The sequence below is a fragment of the Bombina bombina genome, chromosome 11 (genome assembly GCF_027579735.1).
Source record: "Bombina bombina isolate aBomBom1 chromosome 11, aBomBom1.pri, whole genome shotgun sequence".
NCBI classification, from domain to species: Eukaryota; Metazoa; Chordata; class Amphibia; order Anura; family Bombinatoridae; genus Bombina; species Bombina bombina.
The window spans coordinates 180,303,749-180,322,405 of NC_069509.1; the positions used below are offsets into that span (position 1 = coordinate 180,303,749).

At 35.9% G+C, this 18,657-nt stretch overlaps 1 protein-coding gene across 1 annotated transcript in view; it reads right to left on the reverse strand.

Moving 5' to 3' along the window:
• The window catches only part of CLEC16A (C-type lectin domain containing 16A), a 641,924-nt gene that overhangs the window by 198,855 nt on the left and 424,412 nt on the right, over nucleotides 1-18,657 (reverse strand). Inside the window, exon 15 of the mRNA XM_053694266.1 lies at nucleotides 4,793-4,960. Coding sequence (XP_053550241.1) covers nucleotides 4,793-4,960 — 168 coding nt within the window. The remainder of the gene's footprint in view (nucleotides 1-4,792; nucleotides 4,961-18,657) is intronic.

Below are 18,657 nucleotides of genomic sequence, written 5' to 3' on the forward strand. Positions count from 1 at the left end.
ATCAAATGGATTAGTAATTACTATTACTACTAGAGTTTAGCTATCAAATGGATTAGTAATTACTATTACTACTAGAGTTTAGCTATCAAATGGATTAGTAATTACTAATACTGCTAGAGTGCAGCTATCAAGTGGATTAGTAATTACTATTACTGCTATAGTGCAGCTATGATATGGATTAGTAATTACTATTACTACTAGAGTTTAGCTATCAAGTGGATTAGTAATTTATATTACTGCTAGAGTGCAGCTATCAAGTGGATTAGTAATTACTATTACTGCTAGAGTGCAGCTCTCAAATGGACTAGTAATTACTATTACTGCTAGAGTGTAGCTATCAAATGGATTAGTAATAATTATTACTGCTAGATGGCAGCTATCAAATGGATTAGTAATTACTATTACTGCTAGAGTGCAGCTATCAAATGAATTAGTAACTACTATTACTGTTAGAGAGCAGCTATCAAATGGATTAGTAATTACTATTACTGTTAGAGAGCAGCTATCAAATGGATTAGTAATTACTATTACTACTAGAGTTTAGCTATCAAGTGGATTAGTAATTTATATTACTGCTAGAGTGCAGCTATCAAATGGATTAGTAATTACTATTACTACTAGAGTTTAGCTATCAAATGGATTAGTAATTACTATTACTGCTAAAGTGCAGCTATCACATGGATTAGTAATTACTATTACTGCTAGAGTGCAGCTATCAAATGGATTAGTAATTACTATTACTGCTAGAGTGCAGCTATCAAATGGATTAGTAATTACTATTACTGCTAAAGTGCAGCTATCACATGGATTAGTAATTCATATTACAGCTAGAGTGCAGTGATCACATGGATTACTAATTCATATTAAAGGGATATTTGTATCTAATATTAAAATTGCTTTTCATTTGCATTTTAAACAAATTCTCATTTCTTACTTTAGAGTTAATCACAATCAGTTAGAAAAGTTTATGTAATGATTTTGCTAACGAATTCACCATTAAAGTCTAGGGGGATTTTGGTGGCCCTGTTGTGAATATTATCCTTATTATTTCAGTAGTGTACCCACAAAGTTTAATATGTGTTTAGACACAATAAATATTATGTAACCTCTATATCATTCTGATAATTTAACTCATTATATATATATAATAGCGGTTACCAACTTTGCAGGGCAATGTGTGCAATTTAATAACACTCTGAATTATATCATTTGCAAAGGATAATATATATAAAACCTGAATCCTTTTAGTTCTGATTTGTTTATTTATTAAACTGAGACCAGATCAATAAACAAACTTAGTTTATTAAAATAATTATTGGAAATAATAAGCAATATTTGAATAAAGCAAATTAATAAGCATACACCATTACAATGATTTAATGATTATCAGGTTAAAACTAATGAAAACAATTATATACTGACAAGCAACACTAGCAAATTCCTTCTAATTGTTCACACAGAGTTTTTTGCCCCATCAACTTGTAGAAGCAAGAGAGTGTGGGAGTGTATTGTGCTATGTAACAAAAGGCTGTTCTGTTAGAGCGCCCCCCCCCCCCCCCATGAAAACATCACTTACAAACAAAAGTATATTGCAAACAATGCAGCGAACAATATCTGGCAAACACTGATGATCACTTTAAATACCATTAAAGGGGTATGGAAGTCAAAATTAAAAATTCATGGTTTAGATAGAGCAGGCAATTTAAATTTAATTTCATTGGCAAATTTACTTTGTTCTCTTGGTATCCTTTGCTAAAAAACACACCTGGTAGGCTCAGGAGCAGCAATGCATTACTGGGAGCTAGCTGCCGATTGGTGGTTGCACACACATTCCTTTTTTCATTGGCTCACAAGATGTACTCAGGAAGTTCCCTGTAGTGGATTGCTGCTCTGCAGCTGACAAATTATGTGTTTAACCCCTTTAGTGCATTCCCATTCTGCACCATTATGTCCCTTTAAGATGCTTCATTAAGTTATTTTAACTGCATCATTTAGAAATCATCACCTATTAAACCTGTATTTTCTTTCTCTAGGGTTAATAAAGCAATCAGTATTTGTACCACTTGCACATCCTGTATGAACTAAATGACATTACTGAAGATCCAACTCACTTCTAGGAATTGTTATTTTGACATAACATAATGGGTATTGATAATGAAATGCGCACACAAAGAAGCTTTATTGCAGAAGATAATAAACCAGATTTCTAGTTAAGATGAAACATTCACACAAAACAGCTGGGTCTTTTCTTCAGAGCAAACGCTCTGTCATTCACCTACAGCATACACACGACTGTACAGCAGCAGTACCATCATTTTATTAATGGGCAGTCATGCAACCAGAGCATAACTCTGTTATTTACTGACAGCATACACGACTGTACAGCAGCAGTACCATCTTTTTATTAATGGGCAGTCATGCAACCAGAGCATAACTCTGTAATTTACAGACAGCATACACACTACTGTACAGCTAAAGTACCGTCATTTTATTAATGGGAAGTCATGCAACCAGAGCATAACTCTGTTATTTACTGACAGCATACACACTACTGTACAGCTAAAGTACCATCTTTTTATTAATGGGCAGTCATGCAACCAGAGCATAACTCTGTAATTTACCGACAGCATACACACTACTGTACAGCTAAAGTACCGTCATTTTATTAATGGGCAGTCATGCAACCAGAGCATAACTCTGTAATTTACCGACAGCACACACACGACTGTACAGCTGCAGTACCGTCATTTTATTAATGGGCAGTCATGCAACCAGAGCATAACTCTGTAATTTACAGACAGCATACACACTACTGTGCAGCTAAAGTACCGTCATTTTATTAATGGGCAGTCATGCAACCAGAGCATAACTCTGTAATTTACCGACAGCATACACACGACTGTGCAGCTAAAGTATCGTCATTTTATTAATGGGCAGTCATGCAACCAGAGCATAACTCTGTAATTTACCGACAGCATACACACTACTGTACAGCTAAAGTACCGTCATTTTATTAATGGGCAGTCATGCAACCAGAACATAACTCTGTTATTTACAAACAGCATACACACTACTGTGCAGTTAAAGTACCGTCATTTTATTAATGGGCAGTCATGCAACCAGAGCATAACTCTGTTATTTACCTACAGCACACACACGACTGTACAGCTGCAGTACCGTAATTTTATTAATTGGCAGTCATGCAACCAGAGCATAACTCTGTTATTTACTGACAGCATACACACTACTGTACAGCTAAAGTACCGTCTTTTTATTAATGGGCAGTCATGCAACCAGAGCATAACTATGTTATTTACCAACAGCATACACACGACTGTACAGCTAATGTACCGTCATTTTATTAATGGGCAGTCATGCAACCAGAACATAACTCTGTTATTTACCTACAGCATACACAGGACTGTACAGTTGCAGTACCGTCATTTTATTAATGGGCAGTCATGCAACCAGAACATAACATTCCGTTATTTACCCCTGAAAATTGTGCTTTACAAATACTCCCCCTAGGTCGGCTCCTTAAGGCAGAACATGCTGTGATCTGAGATGTCATCGCAGAAAATGCATCATGTCTGCAGAAAGAATGGGACACGTGCAGGAACTGTTAGCGCTTTCACTTTGCAGCGCTGCTCCACATTAGACTGTTCTCTTCAAACAGAGTTTTGCACTGGCTGCACTGTGTAAGGTTTTCCTTAACACAATGCATCCAGAGCAAAGTGCTGTTTGAAGAGAACAGCCAAACATGGAGCCGCTCTGCAAAGGAGCAGTGACTGGCTCTCGGGTATTTTTAAACCCACCCCCAGCCTTACCTAGTTTGCAAAGCTGTGACTTCTGTATGTGAGACGTTCTTGTGAGCAATGCACCTTTTATTTACTACATTTCTACCTTGTGATGTTAGACGAAGAGGAAACAAATGTATTCACAAGACATATTAAAAACTTTAACAACATTTATTTGTTTGTCTGCAGCTAATTTGCAATGCAATTTTCAACTGTTGCACTATATTATACAACTTTAAACATTGCTTTACTCTCTAGCAACACATTGCAATAGAACTGCTGCTTTACACTTTCATGATTCAGATAGAGAATACAATTTTAAACAATTTTCAAATTTACTTCTATTTAATTTGCTTCCTTCTCTTGTTATCCTTTGCTGAAAGGTTTATCTAGCTAAGCTCAGGAGCAACAAAGAACCTAGGTTCTAGCTGCTGATTGGTGGCTGCATATTATATATATATACTGATTGTGATTGGCTCACCCATGTGCTCAGTTAGAAACCTGTAGTGCATTGCTGCTCCTTCAACAAATGATACCAAGAGAATGAAGCACATTTGATAATAGAAGTAAACTGGAAAGTTGTTTAAAATGGTATGTTCTGCCTAAATCATGAAAAAAATGTTTGAGTTGCATGTCCCTTTTAATTAAAAATATCTTAATATCGCACTAATCTGATCCATAAAAGTTTAATTTGGAATTGTATGTCCCTTGTTGGAACCCATGTGATGCTACACAGCCAAAGAAAACATCAATAACTTTATTTACAAAATATTCATTTACAAAATGATTACAAAATATTAGAGCTGTGGGAACACTTTTTTTTAATACTATTCATGAGAAAAGTCTTTATTTAAAATTTTTATAGTATAATGATCGTTGTCCTATTATTTGTATGAGAAGCAACCTATGAGGTTGTACAGTAACACAACAGTATTGGTAACACTACAAAGGGTCTTGTGGTCTTTGTAAGTTACAAATGAAACAGACAACCATACCTGGCACCTTGTCTACTGATGCAAAAACTGATCTCTGTACAGCAATGTCAGATATACTGCGCCGAGACTGTTCATAGAACCGGAACGGTAAGTGAGGTGCTGCAGTTGCAGAGGTCTGTGCAAAACCCATAACTTCTGTGGAAGGTTGCACCGGCAGATCCAGGAGTGCTGTAAATACAAGAGATACACACACATTACTGGGTATCCCAGAACTACACTAGCAGTAATCAGCTGATCATTATTTCATTGAAAATATTTAATGAACATAGCAACGCAGGTGTGAGTGGACACAAATTGCCTGTTCCCCCCATTATCTTGGTGTTTCATTTCTGATGACAATAAACAACACACTCTATGAGCTATAAAACACGTGTTCGAAAACTCTCAGACATAAAGAAACACAGAAATCTATTTGTGCCTATAATTCTATATTTCTCTATAAATAATATGATCAACTTTGCCAAAAAAAGGGCTAGACTACAAGTGGCACGCCAACGTTATCGTTAACTTATTATAAGTTGAAAGTAAACACGCTTGTTGGGTTAGCATGACTGAAGACCTAACGTAATGGGTTAGGGTTTTAAAAAAAGTTGCACCAAACACAATATAAATACATAACAGTTGTGCTCAAATATACACTGTGATAAAAATTATTCATATACATATTAATTAAAAAAGTTTAAAGGTATATGGTATATAACAAAATGTGTGAATGGAATGGGCTATATATATATATATATATATATATATATATATATATATATATATATGTGTATATATATATATATGTATACATGTGATACATACATATACGCACATATAAACACATATATAAAAAAATGTATGCTTACCTGATAAATGTTTTTCTTTCAGAATGATGACCGTCCACAGTCCTCCATAACAAATGGGATATATTTCCCACCACTAGGAGGTCAAAAACCCATATCAGAGCTTAATTTCCTTCCCATACATTCTGAAAAAGCATGCAGAGAAGACATGTTGCAGCTTTGTAAATCTGCTCCAAAGATGCATCATTTTTAAAAATCTACGATGTTGCAACTGCTTTTGTAGAAGAGCTGAATACACTAGGAGGCGATTTTCCCGCCTTCAAGTAAGTGAATCACTTATTTAAACCAGGAGGCTTTCTACCCCTTACGAGTACCAGAGTTGTAAAAAACAAACTAGATGTTTGTCTGAAATCCTTAGTAGCTTGGAGATAGAACATTAAAGCATTGGCTACCTCAAGATTATGTAAGAGCCCCAACTCAGAATTAGCAGGATCTGAACACTATGAAGGAACAAACATTTCTTAATTGGTATTTACTTTTGGAACTACCTTAGGAGGAAAACCATATTTAATATAAAGCATTCTTCTTGTGAATAATTAGAAATGGAGATCACAAGAGAAGGTTAAAAACTCAGCAACTCTCCTTGCTTAAGAGATTGCTAATAGTAAGAGAACTTTCCAAGGTAAAAGTAGATATCAATGGAATGCATTGGTTCAAACAAAGAACCTTGTCATGCAGAGAAAAGTAGATTCGATTCATATTCCAGGGTGGAGAAATAGAAATCACAATTGGCCTAATTCTAACGAACACGTGGACAAAAGTCTGATCCTCAGGAAGTTTAGCCCAACTTCATATGAAAAAGAACAGATAAAGCAGAAATTTTATCTTTTAGAAATTAGCAGACAAGCCCTTGTTAAGGTCATCCTGAGAAAAATTGAAGGAGTCCAGGAATCCTAAGGGAATACCCAGAAAAACGTCTGGAAGAACACCATTCAAATAATGCCTTTAAAATCCATTAATAGATTATTTGTGTTACAGGCTTTCTGATCTGCATTAAAGATTAAATAATCGAATCCGAAAAAACTCTATGGGGCCGATTTATCAAGTGTCTGGCGGACATGATCCGCTGTAGTGATCATGTCCGCCAAACATTGATAAATTCCGACAGCATACGCTGTTGGCATTTATCTTTGCACAAGTAGTTCTGGTGAACAGCTTGTGCAATGCCGCCCCCTGCAGATTCGAGGCCAATCGGCCGCTAGCAGGGGGTGTCAATCAACCTGATCATATGAGATAGGGCGAATTGATGTCCGCAGCCTCAGAGGCAGATGACGAGTTAAGGAGCAGCAGTCTTAAGACCCCTGCTTCTCAACTCCTGTTTCTGGCGAGCCTAAAGGCTCGTGCGGAAACAGGTGCATTAGGCACAATACGGGCTATGATAAATCGGCCCCCATGTCTCAAAACTAGACTTTCATGCTTCATGCCATTAAATGTAGAGATTAGAGCTCCTGATGAAAAGAGAACCTTGAGACAACAAGTCTTGTCTCAGAGGAAGAAGCCATGGAGAGCAAGAAACATCTGCACTATATCCACATACCAAGTCCTGCGGAATCAGACTGGAGCAATACATTTGACTGACGTTGACTCCTGTTTAGATAAAGTATAATTCTTGGAAATAGTTATGCTAGATGAAGCATCCTAAATCACCTCAAACTAAAGCAGTACTGGGTATTTTAAACAAGCACTTAGGAATTTTAAGATCTGACCCAATTCTGAATAAGATTATTGGAGATAAAATACAGGTGGGATAGAGGAGGACAAAAACCCGTTATCAGATGGTAATTTTAAATGCAGAAATTGCTCAATCTGTAAACACATGCTACCCATGAAAATAATAGATAGATTTGGGAAAAAACACAAAATTGACACTGAGGCAGTAATCTATAGAATAACATGCAAATGCAACCTTTTTTATATTGGTATGAGTTCCAGAAAAGTGGGACTGCGAGAACATCTGAGTAACATTAGAAACGCTAGTAAAGATCTTAGAGGCAAGAAAAATCTTACTACTGTGGCTTCACATTTTCTAAAATTTCATCAAGCAAGAACATAAGAATTTTGCTGCTTTGGGATTAAAACAATAAGATTGGGAATTAGAGGGGGCGACAATGAGCAAGCCCATCAAAAAGAAGAAAGTCATTGGATTTATCTCGTAAACTCAGTACAATCTTATGGTCTCAATGAAAACAACAACTTCTTCAGTCATCTATAGCAAATGACCATTAAGACCCAGATCATGAAACATACATGTAACTATTTTCAGCTACTTCATTTGATGAAGATGGGTACTTGACCCCTTAAAAAAAACAAAATATCACAAATCTTCACATGTGCAGAAAATAAATTTGTCTCAGATCACCATGGTTATGTTAACGCTAAACACTCAGTTAAAGTTGTTCATCTTACCCTTAAAACATATTACTAAGACATTATATTCTTTATAATTATACACACACTCTTGCACTTCACTATATGCCAAGATCACATAAAGCAATCCAGTAAGACAACTTTGCACACACCACAGAGATCGTGAACACCATCATTTACTTTATAAAAAAATATTTATCTTTTATATATAATTTTTATTTCCACACACATTTTTTGCACTCGTTTACTTCACTGGTTTATAATTAATACAATTTATTAAAATCCTTAGAATTACCATGTTTAATCAATATAGGAAACATTCCCATGTTTCACAATTTTTTAAATATTCACCATAATTATTAGAGCGGAAACAACTAATCGGCATAATCGATAATAATCGATTATGAAAATAGTTGTCAACGAATCTCATAATCGATTAGTTGGTTTGCAATTAGTTGTCTGTGCACTGCACCAGCTGCTTTACTCTAATGAGCTCCTGCACATGGTATTGTGTTTTATGGTTATGCCCTTAGCCTAAAGGACATCTACAGACATTTACTTTTCACTTTTTCAGGACAGTATAAGTTTATTTTTAAGTTTACAGCTACTCCTGTCTTATGTGCAACCCAGAAATAAAATAGGAGTCATAATTTGGATTGTTTATATAAAATCAGGTGACTTGGGACTATGCCCATGATATAGTGCCATACTTATTGACACCTAGCCCTAAATTGATTGCATTTGTTATATGAATTGATGTCACTTTTACCCGTTTGCACAATTATTAGCAGATTGCTTGCTATTGCTGATTATATGTACTTTATAGAGAAATATGTAAGGCTGTGTCCTGTTACTGATATATAGTCTTTAGCCCTTTTGCATTTTTTTTAATTATTAATTGGAATATGTACCAAATTCAACCTCTGTAAGTATATATCTGTTATTTTAGTGGACTAGATATTTTTTCCCTTAACCTTATAGCTGGTTGTTTATCATTGCAGTTTATGGGGACATGTAATGTCACGTCTTTATATACTAGTATAAAACACCCTCTAGGAATAGAAGCAGCAAATAAATATATGTCTAAAGCCACAACCCTAAATTCCACACAAGAATTGAATTTATCCTAAATCAAAATTATTTTTCTTTTAATGGAAGATTCTTTATACAAATTAGAGGAACAGCGATGGGCACAAGATTTGCGCCAAGTTATTATAACCTATTCTTAGGTATATGGGAGGAAGATTTCATCCCTAAGCATAGACTTTGCGCAAATCGTGTGCTCTACAAAAGATATATAGATGATATAATCTTAATTTGGAAAGGCACACTATTGGAACCCAAAGAATTTATTGCAGACATGAACTCGAACATTATAGGAATTAATTTCACTCACACTACTAGTAAAGAAAAGATTACTTCCCTTGATTTGGACATTGAGATAATAGAAAAAGAGATTATAACAAAAACACACTTTTAAAAAGTAGATGCAAACAACTTAATACACTACAAAAGCTGCCATTTGAATAAATGGAAAGACAATATTCCAAAAGGTCAATGCCTTAGGATAAAACTCAATTGCTCTAGAATGACTGACATATAAATATACTTTATATACGATATAAATCAAGTAGAAATCTTGGAAATTTACAGAAAGAGGATATGACCCACAAATAACAAAAAAGACAAAAAGAAACCTCCTTGTATATAAAACAGCAGCCCATGATAAAAAAGTTGAGGATAAAATCAATGTAGCTCTAGTGACTGATTATAGTTGTGATCACTATCTGATACAAAAAATAATGAAAAAACACTGGCATCTTTTGCTAACAGATCCCATAATAGGGAACCAGATGTTAAATCATCCAAAAATAGTCTATAAAAAAGCAACAAAATTAAAAGCATACTAGCTCCCAGTGAGTTTAAAACAACTGATAAAAAAAATTCAACAAGTATGGGAGATTTAACAGGCAAAAAATTAGAAGGTTTCTTCCCATGCTTTGGATGTAGATCTTGTAGATATAGCAGTAAATGTAAAAAGGTGCAATCAACCCAAAATGGGTACACACATCAGATAAAAGAAATTATTAGATGTCAAGATAAAGGAATAGTTTACATCATCGAATGCTCCTGTCAGAGGCAATACATAGGCGAGACTACCAGAACCCTAAAAGAATGCATAGGGGAACCCCTTTCCTGTATAGATAGAGGAGACTTAGAAACACATCTATACACCATTTCAGGAAAAACAGAATTTATGCTTACCTGATAAATTACTTTCTCCAACATTGGTGTGTCCGGTCCACGGCGTCATCCATTACTTGTGGGAATATTCTCTTCCCCAACAGGAAATGGCAAAGAGCACAGCAAAAGCTGTCCATATAGCCCCTCCTCAGGCTCCGCCCCCCCAGTCATTCGACCGACGGTTAGGAGAAAAAAGGAGAAACTATAGGGTGCCGTGGTGACTGTAGTATATAGAGAAAGACATTTTTCAAACCTGATTAAAAAACCAGGGCGGGCTGTGGACCGGACACACCGTTGGAGAAAGTAATTTATCAGGTAAGCATAAATTCTGTTTTCTCCAACATTGGTGTGTCCGGTCCACGGCGTCATCCATTACTTGTGGGAACCAATACCAAAGCTTTAGGACACGGATGAACGGAGGGAGCAAATCAGGTTACCTAAACCGAAGGCACCACGGCTTGCAAAACCTTTCTCCCAAAAACAGCCTCCGAAGAAGCAAAAGTATCAAATTTGTAAAATTTGGCAAAAGTGTGCAGAGAAGACCAAGTCGCTGCCTTACATATCTGATCAACAGAAGCCTCGTTCTTGAAGGCCCGTGTGGAAGCCACAGCTCTAGTGGAGTGAGCTGTGACTCGTTCAGGAGGCTGCCGTCCGGCAGTCTCATAAGCCAATCGGATAATGCTTTTCAGCCAGAAAGAAAGAGAGGTAGCCGTAGCTTTTTGTTCTCTCCTCTTACCAGAGTAAACGACAAACAAAGATGAGGTTTGTCTAAAATCCTTAGTTGCTTCTAAATAGAACTTTAAAGCATGAACTACATCTAAATTGTGTAACAAACGTTCCTTCTTTGAAACTGGATTCGGACACAGAGAAGGAACAACTATTTCCTGGTTAATATTCCTGTTGGAAACAACCTTCGGAAGAAAACCAGGCTTAGTACGCAAAACGACCTTATCTGAATGGAACACCAGATAGGGTGTATTACACTGCAAAGCAGATAATTCCGAAACTCTTCTTGCAGAAGAAATAGCACCACATACTCTTCACCATCTCCATGGAGATGCTACTTGTTCAGAGCGGCAAAGAGAATGACTGGGGGGCGGAGCCTGAGGAGGGGCTATATGGACAGCTTTTGCTGTGCTCTTTGCCATTTCCTGTTGGGGAAGAGAATATTCCCACAAGTAATGGATGACGCCGTGGACCGGACACACCAATGTTGGAGAAAAACATAATAATAACCTAAAAGATTTCACATTCTGGGGTATAAAGAAAGTCAAGCTGGATTGGAGAGGAGGAAACTGAGTCAAAACTTCTGAAGAAAGAAGCAGAACTCATCTACAATATGCAAACCCTCTTCCCATCTGGCTTGAACTCAGAATTAGATATCTCACCTTTCCTTATAACTTGACATTCTGTATATATATGTAAGATCTTAATATTTTTTGTTATTAAAGACATATAGACAAGACATCACTATGGGTAATATTTATGTTTGCTCTAGAGAAAGAGTCTTCTTTGAGAGATATTTAATTTTAATTTCATTATATGTCATAAACTATAAGAACTAGGTGTCCCGATATGGATATAGTGAAATATAACCTATAATTCATCTTCTAAAGTCCATCAATGAGGATAAAAACTGCACTAATAAGGCCAAATATACTATAACAACAACCAATGTATGACAATTCAGATTTTCAACGATGCATTTTGGAACTTACCCTTTATGAACAATTTATCTATAATTAGTTCACCATAACTAAACGATACACAAAAAAAGCGTATAGAGAAATAAATTCCTTTTAAGATGTAATTAAAAGTTTATTTTATTATCTAATTTTTAACTGGTCCACCTTAACAGAATCATAAACAAAGAAAACGCATAGAGACATTCAGAATCAACCATTACCATCTTAAAAGAAAAAGTATTACCGCCTTAAATAAGATGATAATGATGTGAAGCTTACTCAACCAATAAACAGAAGAGGAGGGATATTTAAAAGTCCACAATCACACACAACAGATACATCTTGACAAAGCCCACACCAGGGAAAAACGCGTTGACGTTATTAGCAGATTACTAAAAAGCGGAGGATTTCATTTCGGGATAATAACATCTCTAAAGGACTCTCCCTGCAGGATCTTGAGAACTATCAAGTACAGGGAATACAAACGGCTGTTTGTCACATTGAGATCATCAGTCCTGAGCACATCATAGCGGGTAACAGAGGAAGAAAACCGTAACCAATTGAAAGCGAGGTGAGAGAGACATCATAACAGCCACGCTTGGGTAACGGAAGACGCTGAAAACAACAACTGCTGTAATCAACCACCGGAGAAAAGCCCAGTAAGCTTGTAAAGAGGCACAATACCGTGTCGGAAGTTCCCGGTAAGCATATTCTTTACTTCTATCAGAAGCGCACATAATATGTGCAGGGCACAGTAAGTGTCTGAAGATTCTGGTAAGCTATAATTCACATTATCCTGCACGCTACATATTATGGAAAACTACAGTCTATAACTTGAAAAATATATATGCCAGTATTGACTCAATAGAGACTTTGGATCTGGATTCCATACAAAATTATATATGAACTCTCAATGCCTATTGTTGTTAAATATATACATGTATAATTTGTTGCTATTTTATTGTAACAAATTTGAGGTTACACATACTAGCAATATATGAACTAGATATTTAATATATCTGATACTATTTTAGCATTACTGTACTAGAAGAATTGTTTTTAAGGGAGACGTACCTAATTTTATATGACTGATTCTGCAAATGTTTTAGATCCACAGAGTAGGGAGAAAACGGAGCTGCTACAGGATACTTCCGCTTAGGACCGGGGGGTGAGCGGATCAGACCAAAAACTGGGAAGGGGTGTGTGGAGCCTACCAAGTAGCGGAGGACGACCGCCAAAGACTCAGCAAGGAACAGAAAAATTGGAAGGCTGCTGAGCAACAGGTGAAAAAAGCTTTATTCCATTAAAAATGAAGAAACATAAAATGACAAGGAGGGTAGTTAGCCATCTAACATGTTTCGCGCTGGTGTGCGCTTACTCATAGATGCTAAATGCAAGTAAGGGAGGCTAATGCATTTAAAGGGGCAGGGACCAATAGGAGATTGATCTGTGAATTTTGTATTGTGATCAGTTTCACGCATACATTTTCTCCTTGTTAATTTTAATACTCAGCCCCTTTAAGATGCATTAGGTTGTATACTTAAAAACAAATACATATTACTTGTGAAAGTATAGCAATACTTGGCTAGTTAGAAAATTGCATCAATCTTTACATCAAAAGATTATTACAAATTATTTAGAAAACAATTTTTATAATAATAAAAAATAGACAAGAAATGAGAGAAAATAAAGGGACTTTGAAATCACTCATTTACAAATAAGGTAATGACCAGGAAAAGCCATATTGCCCAATTAAATATTGGAGCACAATTAATATTGGTCATCCTTATATGTAAAACAGTGTGGAACCACTGGGAACATGAAACACATTTAAAAGAAATAACCATATACAGAAAAGAGGTAAAGTTATGACCATATTGCAATGATTGTTCATCCATTGATATAATTCTAGGGGTCACACTAGTGGGCACAATACATGAATAAAAAGTGTGTAAAAAACACACATATATAAAGAATATTTGCATATATACAAACAAAAGGTACATGTGCAAAAACATGTACATGAATGTCAACAGAGACCAAATTGGTATTGAAATCATTGTGCATGAAATATCTGCAAACATGTTTGTAAATTTATTGTAAAAATTGTAAATTTGTAGCCAGAAAACCACCCACACTAGCCACTAAGCTTTCACCTAGTTTAGTGAAATCTAATATAAGTACTAACACTAATTGGCTCAGGGGTAAAGGTAATTTCAAGGCACATCTTTCAAATTGTTCAACATGTGACACTATGGACTACACCAACATATTCAGTAGTGCAGTTACAGGTGAAACTTTTAAAATTGATTTCTATGCCACTTGTCTTACCTCCTATATAGTATATCTACTCGATTGCCAACTTTGTGGGGCCCAATACATTGGTCAATCAACTAGGAGCCTCAGAGATCGTACGAGGGAACATTTGAGAGATGTAAAAAACTTTAATAAAGATTCTGCAGTTGCTAAACATTTTAACTTCTTTCATTTCACTAATGTACCTAGGTTTAAAATTAAGATCATAGATATAGCGAGAGTTCCCTTACGCGGTGGCAATGTGTCAAAAATACTTGATAAGGAGGAGTTATTTTGGATCTATAAGTTAAGATCTAAATCACCATTAGGCATGAACCTAAAATGGGACATGAGATATTTTGTTGATTAGATAAACATGAATTTATACGCTTGTTAGTGTATACTGATATTCATACATATATTTTCATATTAGTATGTTCTCAGCATTTGTTTATTTATCTATGTAACACTCTGGTCAGGTTTCATTTACCTCAATCTATATACACGTGACTATAAGAGAAAGATATTTGTGTGGGATCACACGTGTGGTGATAGTCTTTATATATGTGTGTTTTTTACACACTTTTTATTCATGTATTGTGCCCACTAGTGTGACCCCCTAGAATTATATCAATGGATGAACAATCATTGCAATATGGTCATAACTTTACCTCTTTTCTGTATATGGTTATTTCTTTTAAATGTGTTTCATGTTCCCAGTGGTTCCACATTGTTTTACATATAAGGATGACCAATATTAATTGTGCTCCAATATTTAATTGGGCAATATGGCTTTTCCTGGTCATTACCTTATTTGTAAATGAGTGATTTCAAAGTCCCTTTATTTTCTCTAATTTCTTGTCTATTTTTTTTATTATAAAAATTGTTTTCTAAATAATTAGTAATAATCTTTTGATGTAAATATTGGTGCAATTTTCTAACTAGCCAAGTATTGCCATACTTTCACAAGTAATATGTATTTGTTTTTAAGTATACAACCTAATGCATCTTAAAGGGGCTGAGTATTAAAATTAACAAGGAGAAAATGTATGCGTGAAACTGATCACAATACAAAATTCACAGATCAATCTCCTATTGGTCCCTGCCCCTTTAAATGCATTAGCCCCCCTTACTTGCATTTAGCATCTATGAGTAAGCGCACACCAGCGCGAAACATGTTAGATGGCTAACTACCCTCCTTGTCATTTTGTGTTTCTTCATTTTTAATGGAATAAAGCTTTTTTCATCTGTTGCTCAGCAGCCTTCCATTTTTTCTGTTCCCTGTTTTAGATCCACACTTATACCAAATTAAACTGTTTTAATAAAAGCTATTAGAATATATCACCTCTTAGACTCCTTAGCGCTTTCTTACTTAATTAATATAATGGCTTACATCATAAAAAGCCGCCGCAGACGCGGGGCCTCACCTTTTTATAAAGGCAGAGATCCGGGGAAACATGTCAAGGAGAGGAGCGGACTGGTGGGAGCTCCAATTATTTTTATAAAGCATAAATCAGCTATTAGGCAGCCGACATTTATTTAAAGATTATGTGGATACTTTAACTCTGCAAGCAGCGGATATCACTTAACCTTAGGAACAAATTACCTTTGATATATTTCAATATATGAGCAGGGTGGTACAGCCTAGCCCATATAAACTGCAGATGTTTCATCCTATGGAAAGGATTATTTAAAGATAAATGAGTTGTGGCTACATTCAATAGTGAAGCGAAGGAGATACTCAATATCTCTCTATATTACTACGCTCATTATTTTATAATTTGGCAAGTAATCTCTGAACTGCATGATTTTATAACTTTTCTGCAGGTCACAATTGTGATTAATTTTTCTAATGACGTTGCATTATGTAGATTTAAACAGCAGGCTACAAATACAGACCGCTCTGCGTGAGCAGTTAAATATAATACTAATATTGAAATTGTTTAGCCTCAAGCTCTATAGAAGTTGTGCATTACATATATTTAATGATAATCTAAATATTGGTACCTGCAACTATATCAGCTGCCTAGCCCTAAACATTTTTTATTTCTAATTGTAACGATTTTTGTATTGTTTCGTTGCAACATTTGATTACTACCTATATAGTGGGCAGGTTACAAAAGTAGATTTCACATGGTTATATAATTGCCACATTGTATCTCAAGAGCTATTAGTAGTTAGTATGAGGAAATCATAACATTAACTATATCTCACTATTTGGATCTATTCCAACCTGGGTTATTTACACCAGCTGCTTTGAAACCTTAACCATTTAATGACTACCTGGAATCCATATCAACTATAATTCAATATCTTAGTGACTGCACTATGATATATGCTGATTTTTGCTAGCACTTTAGTTTTAAAATACCCACTTTTTAAATGTTATTTCTGATAAAGTCTTATGCTCTAAACCACCCATGATGTACACTCACATACAATATATCTGATAGGGGTTAATCCTGAGTGCCTCTAAAGTATCGCTTTTTTTGTTCAGTATCTTTAACTGAATTTTGGAAATGCTAGATGAAGGTCCCGTGGACACATCAAGTCGTCTATTAGGAGAGCCTTTGGATCTTTTGATCTCACACAGTAGCTTGGAAGCATGCAATTTAAATGAAATGTCATCAGATCTATGTCCTCTAAGCATATTTTGATGTCTGAGTGATCGAAAATGTCCTAATGGAGAGACCATTCTTTGGAATGGACCTATAGACGGTTGAGATGATCCACCTCCAAGTTGTTCACACGTGGTATGTGAATTGCCAATAGGGAGCAAAAAGTCCTCTCTGCTTAAGACAGAGTTTAGACACTTCCTGCACGGCCAGTGGACTGCGGTTACTACTCTTGATAAATTGTTTAGGACCCCGCCGATATCTGTCCAACTGGAAAAAGATAAACTTTTCCTCCTTCAAGAGGGGCCAGGGCTGACAGCCTGAAGATTGCTCGAAGTTACAGAATGTTGATTGGTAACCTTGCCTCTAGAGGAAACCAAACTCCTTGCACTTTTCGAGAAACCCAGACTGCCCCCCAGCCAGAGAGACTGGCGTCCATCGGCACAATAGGCCAAGACTGATGAAGGAAGGATGTCCCAAGGATCAAATGCTACCCTTATAGCAGAATATAATGAGCTTTTGGGGTACATCAATACTCCAACCATGGTCTTGAATGAAGACAAAAACTGTAACAGGAAATAAGCTTGCACTAGTATGACATTCAGATAAGGAGCAACTGAAATGTCCTGAATCTGAGCACTGGCAAGATTTCATCCAACATGGGTGAAAAAAAATCCTTATATAAAGGCTGCCGCCTCAGAAGGATCTTTGGCAACATGAGATAAGCCAGCTGGTCATAAGGAGGACTCTGCTTTAAAGAGAACAAAACTCTCCATCTCTTGAAGGACAAAGAGAATCTGGCCGAATATCAGAACTATTTTTCCTGATGGATACAAACTATATAAACATATACAAAGCTTTTAGAATCTGTACATGATATAAGTAGCAGCTGTGGTATACATGTAACTACTTAAGCATTTGCACATATTTATATTGCCATGTAGCCTTAAGGACTAACGGAACAGCACATATAGATCAACAGGTACACATTGGATACTTGTTAATCCATGTCCAGATAAGCAGAGACTGAGTTATAAATACACAATGAACATAATCCATGAAAATATTCATGATTAATGCTCAGTGTGTGCATGATACACAGGTGTGCATACATATAAATTACCCACACAATAAGTATAAAAGTTACACCAATAGACCTTATCTCTAAAGCATCTCAACTGCAAATTAAAATATTCATGATCCATGTTCAATATCTGCATGATAGAACCTATGTGCATAGATATACATGACACATACCATAAATAGAACAGAGATACCAATAGATCTCATCTCTAAAGGATCTCCATTGTTATATTAAAATACAGATACATCCTGTAGACTGCATTAAAGGGACAGTAAAAACCAAACATGTTATTGTTTAAAAAGATAGATAACCCCTTTATTACCCATTCCCTAGTTTTGCATAATCAACACAGTTATATTAATATACTTTTTAAACTTAAACTGTGTTAAACTGGTTCTCAACCAAAGTGACCTCAAGGCCCGGTAAATTTTAGCTAGACATGTCCATGGCCCGGTAGTTTTATATATATATATATATATATATATATATAAAAAAATAAATAAATAAAGTGTGCAGCAGGGGAGGACTGATCAGCCAGGCAAATAGGACCTGGGCCGAGGGACCAGCAAGTAGGGGGGCCCACAAACGGCATCTCCATGGATCCTGGTGCATTCCTTAAGCTGGAGTTTTCAGTTGCCCTATCAGTAACTAAGCAAAAAAAGCGTGGGTTTAGAGGGGCCCTGGCGGAGATCTGTCGCTGTGAGGGCCATGGAGTGTGGGGTCTGGC